At 32.6% G+C, this 17,316-nt stretch overlaps 1 protein-coding gene across 3 annotated transcripts in view; it reads left to right on the forward strand.

Moving 5' to 3' along the window:
• The window catches only part of Orc5 (origin recognition complex subunit 5), a 134,202-nt gene that overhangs the window by 13,681 nt on the left and 103,205 nt on the right, over window positions 1-17,316 (forward strand). For all 3 annotated transcript variants that reach the window (XM_087206527.1, XM_004839707.3, XM_087206528.1), the window contains exons 4-12: window positions 70-144; window positions 2,893-3,004; window positions 7,584-7,714; window positions 9,878-9,926; window positions 10,155-10,245; window positions 12,218-12,270; window positions 13,655-13,767; window positions 15,130-15,177; window positions 17,016-17,126. In XM_087206527.1, coding sequence (XP_087062653.1) covers window positions 70-144; window positions 2,893-3,004; window positions 7,584-7,714; window positions 9,878-9,926; window positions 10,155-10,245; window positions 12,218-12,270; window positions 13,655-13,767; window positions 15,130-15,177; window positions 17,016-17,126 — 783 coding nt within the window. The remainder of the gene's footprint in view (window positions 1-69; window positions 145-2,892; window positions 3,005-7,583; window positions 7,715-9,877; window positions 9,927-10,154; window positions 10,246-12,217; window positions 12,271-13,654; window positions 13,768-15,129; window positions 15,178-17,015; window positions 17,127-17,316) is intronic.

Here is a 17,316-nt window from a genome sequence, read left to right on the forward strand (position 1 = left end):
TTTTCTTTGTAATATGGAAAGATCAAGTTTTGAGTTATGTAAATGTTTTGATTTTCTCTTTTTATAAAGGTTCTAGATAAAGCAGACTATCTAAGAGATATGGAAGCAAATCTTTTACCTGGGTTTCTTAGGTTACAAGAATTGGTAAGTAATACATGGGAATGGTTTTCCCTAACAATAAATCAATAGACGCATTCCCAGGGATTGCATTGTGTTACATTTGTTCATTTTGCCATCTGATAGTTGAAAATTGGTATCTTAGTATAAATTTAATTTGCACTTCATTTCTCTGTTATTCTAGAGTAAATGCCAGGGGGCTAGGGTTTGGTCTATATGAGTTTTTGTTTGTTTTTGAGACAAGGTCTTGCCACGTAGTTCAGGCTGGCCTTCAACTCACTGTGTAGCCCAGGCTGGCCTTGAACTTGCAGCATCCTCCTGCCTCAGCCTCCTGAGTGTTGAGATTACAGGCATTCACTGTCATGCCTGGATTATACACAGAGTTTTATATTTTCATTATAATAAGAAGAATGGTGTAGTTATTCTGGATCATCTTGATTTCTGTCTTATGGCCACTCAGTGTCAAGAGTTTAGCTTGGGGTTCAATTCACTGTTGTGTTGACAGTGAATAATATAAATACTACCATGATTGTCATGGCCCAGAGAGAAAAGAACAGGGATGAATTTCCATACGCATGTGTCAGGTGAAAGATAATAAAGTGGGAAAAACGATTTTGGAGTCCTTCGAATAAAGAAAATTGGTGAGAGAATCCAGTCTTTACCAACATTAATAATGGAATGCTTAACTTAAAAAAATTTACATTTTTTTTTAGCAAACTCTGGCAATTTCTGATTAAGACCTTATTCAACTAAGAAGCAAAGAGTTAGTTGGAGCAAAAGAAAAGTACCATTCATAATTTTCAGTTAATATTAATTTAAATTTTGTTGATTTTGCAGTTCATTATGTATGTTTTGGGTTTTTTTCAGGACTTTGAACATAGTTTATACCTATCTAGTTTGTATGTATTAAAGTAGTAACATGATAAAAATTAAATACTTGGAGAGAAATGTTAGAGCATTTCCCCCTTTTCAAAGTTAAATATATATATTAATCAGATTTGTGAAACTGCTGAAAGTTTAGGTGCCACTGAAACCATTGTATCCCTCAGGTGGACTCCCAGAGTTCATATTTAAGAGTCAAGACAGATATAGACAGAAGGAAAGGAAGTGTAATTCTTGTGGCTCCATTCTGAACATTAATGCCACCCATCCAGCCTTTCTCAGTCCTTGACTCCTGGCATTTTATTGCTGAGACCAGAGACCTGACTGCTTTGGGTAGATGTCTCCTCCTTCCTTTCCTTTTATTTGATTTGCTTATGTTCGTGGGTTTTTCTGTGTATCTGCATCCATTGCTTTCCTGTGGGACTCCCCATCTGGTATCCGATACATTCTTGTCCTCTTGCCCTTCTACTGTAGATGCCTCATCTGCTCCGCCACATGTGCAAGAATGCAAGTCATATATCCCTTCACAGTAGTTAGGCCTTTTATTGTTTTTTAGTTTTAATTATAGAAACTATTTGAAGAAAAATGAAAAGATTTACTTAACCTCAACTCCATTAGAAAAGTGAGTTATTATTTTGACATTTTTGAAAAAATGCTTGATTTTTTAAAATGTATTTCATTGAAGAGAAATCTAATGAAGATATTTCTTATTTTTTATATTATTTATGAGTAAAATGAAATTTAAATTAGCAACTGATGTTATAAAATGCTTTATAATTAGAATGGTAGTTACAGTGTATTTGTTTTAGCCTGCAGAAAATCAGAGATTCTTAAAAATCAATCCATTTATAAGACATAAAAAGCATTTGAAACGTCTTCCTCTCTTTCATAAAGATGCTAGATTTTCTGTGGAATTACTCATACAAAGCTGTCGACCAAAAGGATCTTTTTCTAAGTCATGAAAATTGGTATATAAAGAGCATGTAAGTTCAGAATCAATAAATAGTAAGTTACTATAAAAGTATAGTACAAATTTTGTATGATATTGGCCCCTCTAAATATATGTAGAAAAAAATAGCTATCTCTGCTTTGTCAGCCTAGGAGATATCAAAAAGAATATGAGAAAAATTAAAATTGATGTGGAGAATGCAGAGACATGTACAGATAAATTCTAGCTAGCATGCACTGGCATTTGTGGCTACCCTTTGGGAGCATTTCAGACACAGTGACCTTGTTCTTTTTATATTCGTTGTTGTATTCTTGTTGTAATTTCTAAACATTCTTCAAAAAGATGCTTGTTTTACTTAGCATTGGTTTTTTTTTAGATACCAGTACTCATACTTAATTGCCATATTTTTAATGTGTACTCAACATCAGTTTTACTCAATAATAAAATATCCCTTAAGAAAACCTTAAATTTTCCTAGTAATACAAGGTTATATAGTATGACATATCTGCTTTTTTTCAACTACACATTTCTTCTTTTCTGAGTGCTGTAGCTATTTTAATGATGAGAAATGATAGGTTTTGCCATTTCTTGTTATTGATTGAAAACTTACGGTTTTTAAAAAAATCACGTAAAAGGGTTTTGTCATAATTTTTAAAGCAAATGTGTTTATAAAATAAGTTGTTGTATGATTGTTCTAGCATTCATGGTTAACTGAAATGTTAATTAACCTATAAATTTTATGGAAATTCTAAGTAATTATGTATGAAAATCTGCAAATGGTTGAATTCCTTGATTAGGTTTTCTAAATGTGGCTTATTAATATGGAAATAATTTGTTATATGTTAGAGCTTTGCTTAGTTTACTTTAAGAAAAATCCAAATGGAGTTACTGGTATGATTAAATTTTTTAAATGCAGATTTACTTTTATTTCTCTTTCTTTGTAGACTGGCAGAAACGTGACTGTTCTCTTCCTCAGTGAAATTATTTGGGAAAAGTTTCGTCCGAATACTGGATGTTTTGAGCCATTTGTCTTGTATTTCCCTGATTATAGCATAGGTAAATTTTAAAACGTTGGTTTTAAAATTCAGTAAAATAGTTTTTGTTGTTTGAAAGATTAAGCTAATATGTTCAAATTGCAATACATTGTTATGTTAAACTGTTAGGATTTGTGGACAATCTCAAATGCTGTTTATATATCTTCACTTACAAAGTTTTCTTTTGGAGCTTTGGGGATACTCATATAATTACTAAATATTTGAATAATAATAGTCTGTTTTATTCATTTTTATCAGTACATTAAGATGTCTCTGTATATTGTAATTAAACATCTACACAAATAAGAATCAGACTAGATTGGTAAAACATTAAAATTCTGTGGAAATCTTTATTTACCATATACGTTGTGGTATACTTACAGGTATACTTGGAAATACCATGTGGAATGAACGTTTCTTTGGATTTTGTAAATCTTAGTTTTCATCGCTGTAGATTTGTACCAACTGCTAGCCCTGTGCTTCTCTTTTTTTTTGAGATTATATTTAACCTCAAATGTTTTAGGTCCTGGTGATTTTCATCTTTTGGAAAAATACAATGGCTTCTTATGTTGTTGTGTATCTGCAGATTAATATTGGGCTATCACTATACAAAGGTGATATTTCTGATTCACAGATTCTAGTTGGGAAGCATAGGGTGCTTAGCAGCCTTTGAGAAAATAGCATCCCATGACTTTGGCCTCATTAACACTATTCCTCTGAACTAATCAGGTGTAAACATTCATTGTTAAGAGCAACACATTTTTGCCTGTTTTCACAAGAACAGCAGCCAGATAACACCTACTGCTTTAGCTAGTTCACTCATTGTTTTTTTTTTTTAAAGTAACCCAGAATAGATGAAAAGATCCCTTATATTTTAATAGCTTCTCATCAGTGAAAGTCACAAAATAAAGAAAAAAATAGAAAAAAAGGATAAATGAAAGGATTTCACTTAAAAAGTTTCCTTTAGATCTATGTCATCATTATATGTAATTAAATTTTTTATTTTCTATTTCATTTTTAAGCACCGAAAATATATTTGGAATTTAAGAAATTATTCAAATGTTGGCTCTTTACATCATTGTAAAGTTAAAGTATCATGTAATTGTATTTGATTAAAAAATTTTAAAGACACAAAGCAGCATAGATGGAGAATGAGAACAACAACATGATTAATTTTATAGTGTAAGATAACAAGTTTTTAAAAAGTATATAATAATGAAGCCAGCTTAAATCTGAGTATCCAGTTTTATGTATCAAGCTTTTTAAAAGACATAACCACTGTAATCAGATAAAAACCCATTCAAGAAAGAAAGAGTTGATAAACCAAACTGGTTAGAGTAAGTGTGAAACCAGGGTGAAGGGGTGAGCTTGGTGGTTAATTTCATCCTGTCCTGCTAAACTTAATGCTTACGTTGCACTTCGGGATGTGCAGTTTTGCCAAAAGACCCAGTGTAGAACTCTTGTTTCCTGGTCTTTACCACATGCAGATCACTTGTCTTTTGGTTATGTATTTTTTCTTTTAGATAGATTATAATGCACTTGATGAAGCTTTTGGCATAGATACTATGTCAATCAGGATATGCTGAGATATGAAAATATCAGTGGTTTATAATTCCCTGCTTCACAATCTTTGTGCTGTTGCTTTCCTGCATTTTCTACCTTTTTTATAAACTACATAATATTACTTTGACTTTAATGAACTAAAAAGGCAAGAAAAAAATCTTTCATTGTTAATTCTCCTTAAGATTTTTAAAAAACTTCTTCGTGTATATTTTCATACAACTTAGGAAAAATTTTAGCCATTATTTCTTTAAATATTTTGTTTGCCACCCCCCCCCAAGCTTTTTTTTTCTGGAAGTGCATTATTTATATTAAACCATGGCTTTTCTTTGTGTTTTAGACTGTGCTTTGAAAGTGAAATTTTAAGATACCAGGAGATTAATCAGAAAGTTTCTCTTCCCCTTCATTTACTATAAGTTTTCTGTTAGAAATGGGATTATTTTTTTTTTTCTACAACTGAATGGTCCTAGACTATTAGATCTAGCATGACTTACCTAATGTAGACCTGTTTGAAATACTGTAGTCTATTCCAGAGCGGCTGGGCTACTCTTAAAGCAATGCATTGAGAGTTTGAGTCTTACAGGGTGATTGTTGGGGCTAAAATGGCCCAATGGTAGTATCTAACCAGCTTTCTTATGGGATATTGAGGGTTCCCTGAATGGCTTATCTACACAGATGCTCACAGAATGAACATCTAAGCTGGAGTGCCCAGGAGTGTGGTCTGAGCTGGAGATGCATATGTTCTCCAGATTTCCTCCTCCACGCATTTATAGACCATCTGTTGTGCCTTTGTATATTCATCTGTGTGCCCATCCATATCTTTTTTTCTCTCCTCTCTTCCTTCCATTTATCCAGTTATTTCATATCTTTTATCTTTTATATGTATCTAAGTTTTAAGGTACCTTTTAGAAATTTTCAGTGTATCAAATATTTTCTTATGCATAGTTTAAGAAAACTTAGTGCCATCATATTTAAAGTTTGCTATCAAAATGCAAAAGTACATAGACCCACAGTCAAGTTTTGACTTTGTATATTTTTTTTCAGTGCTTTTGATATAAAAATGCAATTCCCAGCTGAAGATGTGGCTCACTGGTAGAGTGCTTGCATAGCAAGCATGAGGCCCTGAGTTCAATCTCCAGCACTATAAAAATTAAGCAAATTAATAATAATGCCATTTTACTATCTTCCACTTAAGTATCCCCCCAGGATAATATTCTAAGCATTAAACTAGGCTTTGAAGTAGTTTTTTGTCAACTATGTTTAAAATATCCTAAATACAGGTATTTCTAAGCTCTGCTCTCTTTGTTGGTAGTCACTATCATTTGATTTTTCCAGTTATAGTATATCTAAATGATTATCAGGAATGAGAGATTAAAATGAAGAACTGAGCATGCTTAACCTGCTTATTTAATGGGAACCTTAAATAAAAGTAAATGGACAGAATCAGAACATCCTAGAAGAGGTTTTACCTGAAATTACTGCTAAAGACTTATCATCTAGAACTAGGTTTAAAGTATTATTTATATTCAAAGAGTTTTTAACTAAAGTCTAAGGAGACTCTAGCACCAGAGATTTAGAGGATACTGTGATAGGAGTAAATGACTAATTAATTCATGTACAGTGACTGGGAAATTATAAGTAATACATGGTTGTTCCTTTTTAATGGTAACTGTGCTTCTAATATATTTTCAGCAAGATAAAATATAATGTTAGGACTCTAAACATATAATATTATCTGAAGAGCTTGCAATAGAATAGAAAAGAAAGATACCAAAATTGTAGGTAAAACGTGTTTTAAAAGGAGGACTGACAAAGCAAACATTGGCATCAGGGACGGTTATTTAAAATATTTCAACAATTATTTTTATTTTATGAAAAGTGAAGATCATTAGAATTTTTAGTTTACTGATTAATAGTTTTTGTACTACGCTTTTTTTTTTTTCTAGTTGATTTAACAGAAAAACTAGAATCTGTGTTATTTATACCTTTGATACTGATTTTACCAATAATAAGATTCAGGAAATTTTTCTTAGATACTATTTTATATGTGACTTAGCAACATTTTGCAATTCTTTTTAGAACAGTACTTTGTTTGACTGGAGTTTGAAAATTTGTGTTGCATTTTCTGAATCATTTCTACGGAAAACACTGTGTTGCCAAATGTGTTGACTTTTCCTTGCACTGAAACAAACAGTTCTCCAGTTGTCTAGACACCGAGTGGAAAGTTCATTTACTTCTGAAACTAACTACGAGGAATTAGTGCAGACTCCACAGGTCTGATACTCAAGATTGTTCCCACTTTAAATGCCAGTTGCAAATCCCAAATTTCCCCTTGTGCTTCAGAAAACTGCTGTAAATTGATGGTTCCTCTGACTCCCTCCTTCAGAACAGTAATTTTTCAGAATGGCTCACAGAACTCAGCATGTCATGTACTATTACCATTTTCTTGTAAATCGTGTTGTTAAGGACACAAGTGATCTGCCAGATGAAGGGTCCCCCGCATGGGAACTCCTGTCTCACTGAAATGGGAATGTGCTGCTCCTCCCAGCATGTGGATGCATTCACCAATCTGGAAGCAGTCTCTGCGCCATCCTTCAGGGGCTTCTGTGGAGGCTCTGTTATTTAGGCATGAATGATCCAGTCACTGCCACTGGGGAGGAGCTGGGTCTTCAGCTGTTCTCCCTGGAGGTCAAAGGGTAGACCCTCTGCCAGCCAGTTCCCATCTTTCATCTGTCTAGGGACCCAGTGAGGATCACCTCATTATTATAAACTCAGGTGTGTCTGAAAGTGTTATAAAAGACAGTCTTTTCACTTGCTCACTTGAGATTTTAGATTATGCCGGGAACTTGGAACAAAGACAAACACATACTTATTTCTGTGTCACAAAATCGCACTTTTCTATTCTAATCTTGTAAGTGGTTTATTATGCTTTATTGCTTGGCCTGGGTATCTGTTTTTTTAAACCTTTGTTAGAAAATGCACACAGATCAGGTTTGGGTGCTGTGCTAGTCATTAAAACCTAGTCGGTGTCCTGTGCACAGGCAACCTTCAGAAGATCCTGTGCCACGATCATCCTCCAGAGTACTCAGCTGATTTCTATGCTGCCTACATCAATATTCTTCTTGGAGTTTTCTACACCGTGTGTCGGGATTTGAAAGAACTCAGACATCTGGTGAGTGAGCATTGTGCAGTAATAAATGTGTGTATGTATTTTAATAGTTTTCCATATAGAAATCACTGAGCTAGGCTAGAAGATGAAAATATATTCTAGAAACTTGGATTTGGCCTTTAAAAGGAGACTGGAGACTGGATAAAGAAAATGCGGGGTTTATTTTTTATAAAATGGAGTACTACTCAGCCATAAAAAATGAGAAATTAGAAACATTTATAGCTAAATGGATGCAAACTGAGGCGATACTCTTAAGTGAAATAAATAGGACACACGTGTAAATACCAAATAGTTTCTCTAGTGTGAGAAACTGAAAGTGTAAATAAGGACTAAAAGGCATAATAGATAATGTGAAATAGGAAGCAAAGGGGAAGGGGAAGTGGGAGGGGTAGGGGAAATTAAAGAAGGGAATGGAATTATTATGAGAAAATGAAAAAATGGAAACAAAGTCTTTATAAATAGGGAGGGATGGAGGGGTTGAAGGGAGGGCAGGGGAAGGGGGAAAAAATAAAAACCGAGAGAGATTATGTAAAGGTGCAAATTTCCAATGATGAATGTCATTATATTGTATACCTAAAATGTACCAATAAAATAAAATTTTTTTTAAAAAAGGTAAAATACCATAAAAAGGATGTGTGGGTTAGTGGATACCTTAACCTGGTAAAAATTTACATTATTCAACTTTAGTTATGTCTTTACAGTCTTCTTTAGGGCTGTGGCTTTTGTTTCCTCTTTAGTTGCAGAAAATATAGAACTCCATTACAGTCAAATGACGACTAATAGAAAGTTATAAAAACACAGTTTTACATCTTTTTGTTAACTTTTGTAACATATCTCTTTCAGATTTTATGTATGTAGTTACTGGCCTAGAATCTAGATGGATTTGAGTACAGTAAGAAGCTTTAGTTATAGATATTTCATAAACCACTTAAGTTAGATCTTGGTATAAAATGACCTTTTAAAAAATTTTTAAAATATTAAAATACTTGTTAGTATCTTGCAAGCAATTTGAAAAATGATCATGTTTAATTTTTCTTTGACTTTTTTTACTTTAGTTGTGGAGATGTGAAAGGAAGGAGACAAGAGTGGTTTCTTGCTTAGAAACCTTCAATTAATACTTAAGATCTTATTTCCATGTAACAAAAAACAGTAATACAGTACGTTTAGGGCTAAAAAACAGTTACTTTCAAAGTAAAGGATTCTCTCTCAGCACATTTTTTGATCTATTTACTGCTACTCATAACTTATTGAACATGTGCTTCAATGTTTGGACCAAGAAAAATAACAGCATATTTTGACTCAGATGAATTATGTACTTCTTATTTTTAATATTATGATACCTGGTGTCACTGGCCAGCGCTTAGATTGGAAAATCTAAAACTAAGGTGAGACAGTTGGCCAAAGTGAAAATTTCTCTTTCATCCCTCTCTATACTTAATATTATCGCCTTAATTTGAGATTACATAGCTACTCATTTATATATATCTTTTCTCTAGGTCCCATTATTGAATTATTTCAATATAAGATACTTATACCAAATTAACATTAATAAATGATATCCAAACCAATTAGCTTGAACTGCTTTCAGTAGAATTCTAGGGTTTACTCATGGGAGATTCCTAGGCAGTTAAGATTACTTAGTGCTTCTTAGACTACGGAATACTGATTTTTCTAGAGAGGTTGTTAGACATAGGTCTCTGGGACTCATCCTCAGAGATTCTGGCTTACTACACCTGGGACAGTGCCAAAACTTTTCTTGGTTATAATCTCAGGTAGTGCTGTCAGTCCAAATACTCTGAGTCATATTGACCTTCGTGATGTTTATGGCAGTGTGCAGACCTTAGAAAATAAAAGGTTAATTCTTTGGCTTGATGTTTTTTCTTAAATGCTTAATGGTCCTACAAACCATCATTATGATCTAAAGTACAAATTATACTTTATTACATTATCCATAACCTAACATATTAGGATTTAGTCAGTTAAAAAATATTCTGCATATTGTACTATAGTCATGGATATTTTTGCTATTTTATGTAGTAATGAGCTATAATTACATTTTACTTATAAAATAGCTTAAATTTTAATAAAAATTTTCCTTGAAAAATGAATCTCAAATTGTGCTAGAGCTATGCTTTTTGTCTTCTTTCTCTCTTTTCTTATTTACAGGCAGTACTTAATTTTCCTAAATATTGTGAACCTGTCATTAAAGGAGAAGGTAACTATGAAACTTTACTTATTAATATTTTTTTTGAGAAAAATAGGAAGTAGGGTGATCTTAAATGGGAAGGACATCAAGAGATGCGGGGGTGGAGAGAGGGAAAGGGGATGAAACAAAGAATGAAGATGTGTTATGTATGTGTACCAACTCCACACAAGGAATGTAGACATGTACTATTAATAATAAGCAAGATCTAAATTATTGAAATTTTCTCCTATTGGATAGCAAGTGAACGTGACACTCGCAAACTGTGGAAAAATATTGAACCTCATTTGAAGAAAGCTATGCAGACCGTTTACCTCAGGGAAATATCAAGGTAATTCATCTCTTTAGTTTCTGTACTACAGGTTGATTAACCCTTATTGAAAATTCTTGGGAACAGAAGTATTTCAGGTTTGGGATGGTTTTCAGATTTTGAAATATTTGCATAGACTTTACTGATGCTTGTTCCTAATCCAAAAATCTGAAATCTGAAATATTCCCAAATCTGAAACCGTTTAAGTATCATATCAGACCTTAAAAAATTAGAGTTTTGGAATATTTCAGAATGTGACATAAAAGACAAAAAAATGGCACTCTAACGCTGGCCTCTTGCTCCATTTGGAAGTGTTTGAATTGCTCCAAGATAAACAACTCATCCATTTTCCCTGTTGCCAACCCCTATTTACCCATATGTAATAAAATTTACTAAATTAAAAAAATAATCTCACATATTTCATATTTTCTAGTTGTTATTAAACAAGTGGAATGAGCAGAATAAATAAAAAGAAAAAGTCAAAGGACACTAGGTCCTGACCTAGCAAGCTATTGTTGGGAATATATGTTTGTTCCATAGTTTTTATAAGCAGGTGGGACAGACCTCCACCAAGTTCCCTGCTTCATCTTAAAATTCTAACCTATTCTGCTTGTCTTCATACAATGATCATAATTCTGAATAACCTTTGGAAATTAATCATTCGTAAACATACATTTATTTGAAATGTATCTGCCCTTTTTAATCAAGGTATCAGTAGAAGTGCTGCCTCCACCACTTGCAGCTTGGCAGCCTTAGGCAAATTAGTTACATCATGTGACCCTCAGTTTTACTATTTTGGGAGAGATATGAGAAATGGCATTGTCTTTCTCATAAATTTATGAGGATTAGATGGGTGCTTAACTGGATTCATAATGGGCATTTAGTAAATGTTAAGTCTCCTGCTTTCCCGTTAAGATGATCAGTTTTCCCCTGGTTGTCCTGTGAGAATTTTAATAACAAATCACATTAAACAGGCAATTGTTATATAAAAAACAACTCAGTTTAAAATAGAAGTCAGATGATAGAGCTGTAACTGATAAAAGTTTATTTTCATTTGCACTTATGAAACATAGTGAATGTGAAAATGCCATATAACCTGTGAAGTACCTTGTTTACTTATAAGGTGGAGAGAGGATCTATTTTAAAAGTCAACTTGCTATACCAGACCCACTCTCAACACAGGGTCCTAGTAGCCATTAAAATTTGTCACTTTGCTGTAATCTCAGAATGTTCAGCCAAGCCTACAGATTTTTTAAAATGTAGATAGTTTTCATTTCGGGTATTTAATTGTTCAAATTTGGCATTACTTTCAAGTCCACATTTTATGAGTCTCATAGGAGAGTCTTAGAGTTGAAAATACCCTTATATATCATTGTATCTAACTGCTGTATGTATTTGATGAGAAAGTTAATGATTTATTCAAAGTCATAAAACTGAAACTTCTGTCTTCCTAAAGTGGTCTGTTTCATTCATATTCTTAATATTTTGACTGTTAATAGTTTTAATTCTCCACCCCAAGGTGGGGTGATTAAAATAGCATGAACTCTGCAGGCATCCTGCAAGAGTCAGCTCTTAGCTCCACTGCTGACTTTCTGGGTATTCTTGAGCAACTTAAACTTTGGGCCTCACTGTTCTGATGTGATCATATCTACCTTAAGGGATTGTTGTAGAGTTTAAAAATAGTGTATAGCAATTATATCTAACTTGGTAACTAGAACATTGAGAGTTTTATTGAATGGTGGTACTGGCACTTTTTGATAGCTTTACAGTTATGATCAGAGTAAAAGATTATTAAAAATTAACATCTGGGCATGTATAGTTTCTATAATCTGTATTTATGTGCCAAATGATTATATACATTGCACGTTACTATTTTTTTTGTTTTTATTTTTTCAATAAATTTAAATTTTTAGTTTTTTTAAGAGATCTGTTTTAAGTATAGCATATTTATTTCATATAGTTTCAGTTCCTTTTTCTCCTATTTTCTTTTAAGTTCTCAATGGGAAAAGCTACAGAAAGATGACACAGATCCGGGACAACTAAAAGGTATTAAAATACTGAGAGTTATCAGAGATGTTAATTATTGATACCAAGGTTAATACAAAGACCAGTTAGTATTGCTATAAAAGAGTATTTACTTTATAAGCTGGAATCATTTTAATTAATGATTTTCCTTTAACTGAACTCCAGTTTTGTGTTTTCTTTTTTGGTTTCATTTTTTAGGCAACATTTCATTAGGTAGCCTATGTTGGCCTTGAATTTTAGATTTTCTTACTTTCCTAGTTTTCTGTTGTCTATGTGTTGGATTGTATCATATGAAAGTTAAAAGCAATTTATATTTTTTTCAATACTTTTTTATTAAAACAGATTAATTATATGACACATCAGTATGTATATATTTCATAAATTTTATGGACTGCAATCCAGTTATTTATTAATTCAGTTTAAGGTTGTACTTTGGTGGTTATGTTTTCAAAGCATTATGGTTTTGTTTGTTTTAAAGACACTTACTCGGCACACCCCAAATAGAACCAGTTTTACTTTTTTAAAAATTAGTGAATATTTTAAAAAAACTTTTTTTTAATGTCAGTGACTGATATTTGGGAATGATATGAAACAAGGTGGCACTGAGATTCTGTTTTGGCTTCTGAAATCTGCAGATGATTTTCCGTGATTTCCAGGTATATAAGGGAAGAAGAAAAATGACTAAAGTTTTAAAAAAATTACACTAATTGATCTGTACTACTTTCTGCATGGCCTTGAATACATCTCAGTTTCTTCATTTGTAAATGGGAAGAATATGTAGCTTTAAGTTACTGTGAAGATTTAAATAAAGCATCTTAAGTAAAGCATCTTGCACAGTGTCTTGACGCATAGTTCATAATCTGTAAATATCAGCTTCCTTCTCTTCCCTTACAAATCATTAGTGTTTGACTGATTGTCTTATTTATTCATTTGTTAATTATTTGTAGGTATATGACAATATAGAGATAACAGTATAGAGAATGAACAAACTGTCATTCAGTATAGGATATAAAGATGTAATGAACTGTCATAAGATATAATATTGTATGAAATATACATGAAATGCACAGAATAGGAATTTATAGTAGAAGTAGTTTTCTATTTTTGGCATGTAGGGAAGCAAAAGAGAAGATTTAATAGAGAATACAGACTTTAATGGAAGAATGAGTAGAATTTAGACTAGAATGGGAGGAGCCAAGCAAAAATAACAAAGCAAACAAAGCATGTTAGCAATAATGTTCAACATTACCATTACTGTCATCATTATCACCATGGTGGCACTTCAAGCTGAAAGAATAGATCCTTTTGAATAAACATCATATGGCAGTCAAAAGGTAAGTGAGAAGAGATGTTTAAAGCCTAATGTAGCCAAATAAAACCTTCACAAAAATACTTTGTTGTGCAGGTCTCTCAGCGTACACTCATGTGGAACTTCCATATTACTCTAAGTTTATTCTAATTGCTGCATACCTTGCTTCATACAATCCAGCAAGAACTGACAAGAGGTTCTTCCTTAAGGTAATAGTAGCATACTTCTTTTTATTTTATTTTTGAAGATCTTAGGAATACAGTTGGCTTCTGTATATAATAAGTCCCAGTTTACAAATAAGTTCTGTTCCAGGAGAACGTACATAAGTCGTATTCGTTTGTAATCTGACAAAGTGAGTCTTATACAGTATAACTGTGAATCTTTTACAGTATACCTGTGAAAGTTATACTCAAATGTTTGTAATCAGGGGAATTACTGTACATAGATTCCACATCTCTAGGTTCATCCACCTGAAGATCTAAAAAAGAATTGCATCTGTATTGAAACAAACTGTTTTCTTGTCATTTCCTTAACAGTGTAATATACCAAATATTTTATTGGATTCGCATTGTATTAATTATTGTAAGTAATACAGAGATCTTTTAAAGTATGCAGTAGATGTGTAACTAGTACATTATTTTCTATAAAGGACCTAAGGGTCCTTGGATTTTGTATCTGTAGGGGTTTTGTGTGAGAAATGACACAGTATTTTGAAATTTCTCAATACCTATAAATTTCCAAAGGGCAGAGTAGAATAATAAAGTACCTGTGTATTTGGGACTCATTTGCTAACAGCTTTAAATTAAGATCATGAAGTGAAATTTGGGAGAAGGTTACTAGTTTTATGGAATAGAAGAAATCAGTTATAAGTTGAAGTATAAAGCCTTTTCATTTCCTCAGGACATTCTGATCTCTTAAGGTCTTTGCACGTGTTCCATCATTCTGGAAAGCTGCTCTTCACCTTTCAAGTTTCAGTTTAAATGTTGCCCTCTCAGAATGTTCCTTCCTGTTCAACCTGTCAAGTAGATTTTCTTTGTTGTTTGCTATTTCATATGATGTTTTGCTTTCTTCATTAGACTTACAACATTTTATAATAAATTTCTTTTTCTTGGTCATTTGTTTCCCTGCTCTTTAGTCTCTTGATGACCAGGACAAACGCACCACCACCACATACACACACACACACACACACACACACACACACACTCTCACACACCATTGAATCCTGAACATCTAACTAATAAGTGCTCTTGGTCAGTATCTAGTTTGTGAATTACCGTCCTTTTTAAAGAGATGAATAAAGAATTGTTTAACTTTGGAAGTTCTACTTTTATAGAACTGTTTTAAACATGCAGTTCTAAATCAATACAGTAAATTCTTTTACTTCTTTTATTTCAAAATCTTTTTGTTACATACAAAAGTAATCATCTGATCCAAATCTAAGTCAAATCAGCCTAAAACATTGAAGTTTCATATATACAAGGTGATAAGTAGAATAAAGTCTAAGTGTTATGTGCCATGCTTTAAACAAGCTTTGTTTTTTAGTTAAGAATTATTTTTCTTAATTGCAGCATCATGGGAAAATCAAGAAAACCAACTTTCTAAAGAAACATGAAAAGGTATTTGCATTTTAAATTCTGTATAATGGTAGAAATTTGTGAATTCAAGATAACAGGGAATGGATGTATATTAGTCTTTTGCAAGTGAGAACTTATTTGTGTTGATGTGGTACCATTTAATGTTTTTAATAGTATTTTGTTTTGTTGAGTACAGTAATTGAAGGCATGTTCAAGTGAGCTGGTGCTGGAAATAAAATTGAGTTGACAGTCTTTTTAGTAACTTAGTTGATGAAAAAAAATCACCCTGAATTGTGAAAACACAGCTGATTGAATATGGATATATTCCTCTTTTGCACTTCGAAGCACCCACAAAAATAACATTTAAGAAATAAAAGGGAGGGAAACTCTTAAGGCTTAAGCAGATGAGGGAGCCTCCAGATTTGGAATCAAGTAGTAGATAGAGATGAGAGAAGTCTAACACAGAAGCCCCAAACCAAGCTGATTTTGCCTGAAGAATCTGGAAAAATAAGGAATTAAAGGCCCTAAATACTTTTGAAAGTAGGAGCATGAGGCAAAGTTAAAATTGATGAAAGAGCATTTACATGTTCTGGTCACTTACTCTACTGGTACATCCAAACCACTGTTGCCTGTCTTGGTAAAAGATGGAGAAATTTGAACAGTAGGGTTTATACCATAGAAGCTGTGCATTATTTTTTACTCTCATTCCTAAAAGCAGTTTGATGAAAAGATATCTCCAAAATTATGCCATTTAGGTGGAAAATCATGCAAACCGTGTGTTTGTAAATCCATATGCATTAGTAGTACCATAAAAACTGTCAGAATGATAAATAAAAACATTAGATTTTTAGATAGTTATTCCTTTTAGGGGAGAAAGAGGAAATGGGACAGGAAAGGGTTCAGAGGGGCTTCAAATTATCTGTAACGTGATAAAATTTCTTTGCATATCTCCTGTGATTTTAAGATTTGATAAAATTGGATGGTTAGTACATTAGTATTTATTAACGTCTCGGTACTTTTCTCTAAATGGTTGATTTAGTGAGAAAAATTTAAGACCTGGAAAATATTTATAAACTTTTAGATATAAATAGCTGAAGTAAATACTGAAGTTTTAATTCTGAGCAGTCATTCTTCTTTATTTATTTGTTTTTATTTTATTTATTCTGGGTGGGGTCCCAGAGATCGAACTCAGGACCTTGCACTTGCAAGGCAGATGCAGCGCCACTGAGCTAAATCCACAGCCCCTGTCATTCTTCTTTAAATGGAAGTTTTCTTTTGAATAAATGCTCCCACATATAATTTCCACTTTATTTGAATATAATTTCCCACTTTATTTGCTATTGTTAATATGAAGTACTTAAATTCTTACATTGCTAGTAAAATGATTTGCTAATAGAATGGAACTTGAGCACTGCAATTTTCTAAATGACTTGTAATTGTACTGACTGTTAATTTTTAAAACTAAGTATTTACTATAATTAATCTTTTTAGAGCTATTAATGTTGAGCAAGTACATTTTCCAGGAAATGGTCCAAAGAAGAGTGGTGGGAAGTAAACAGTAAATTCTAGTTAGGAATTAAGAACCTGGTTTTGGATATACATTATCTTGACAAATCAACATGGCTAAGTCACTTAACATCCTGGTTACAACAGAAAAATGGCAATGTTCAGGACTGTGGATGATTATTTCTTTGATATTTGTTGATACTAAAATCTTGAGGCATATGATAAAAGACATTGTGGTCATATCAGATGAAGTTCTAATTTAAGAACTACAGGTTAATTTGTTAGCAACTCAGAAACAAATATAAATATATTGCTATTGGGGAATTTATAAGGAGAAAATCCATTTTCTTTTATAATTTTTTTGTTTTTAACAGACAAGCAATCATCTCCTTGGACCAAAACCATTTCCATTAGACCGATTATTAGCAATATTATATAGTATAGTGGACAGCAGAGTGGCTCCAACAGCAAATATCTTCTCCCAGGTGAGCTTAATCGTAGATTGGTCGTGTCACCTTTTAGCCTTCTTCAGGTGGTACAGTTGTTACAGTTGGAAGGTGTTTTAATGAATAGTGTTCTTGGTAAGTATAGTTGACTTTCTGTTATTTGTTCTGAATCTATAAATTCAGCCAACCACAGTTGGAAATATTCTGAAGATTAAAATTGCTTCTGTAC

This window comes from Heterocephalus glaber, unplaced genomic scaffold, assembly GCF_053883595.1.
Source record: "Heterocephalus glaber isolate CG9 unplaced genomic scaffold, H.glaber_assembly_v1.0 deba00000676, whole genome shotgun sequence".
NCBI lineage: Eukaryota > Metazoa > Chordata > Mammalia > Rodentia > Bathyergidae > Heterocephalus > Heterocephalus glaber.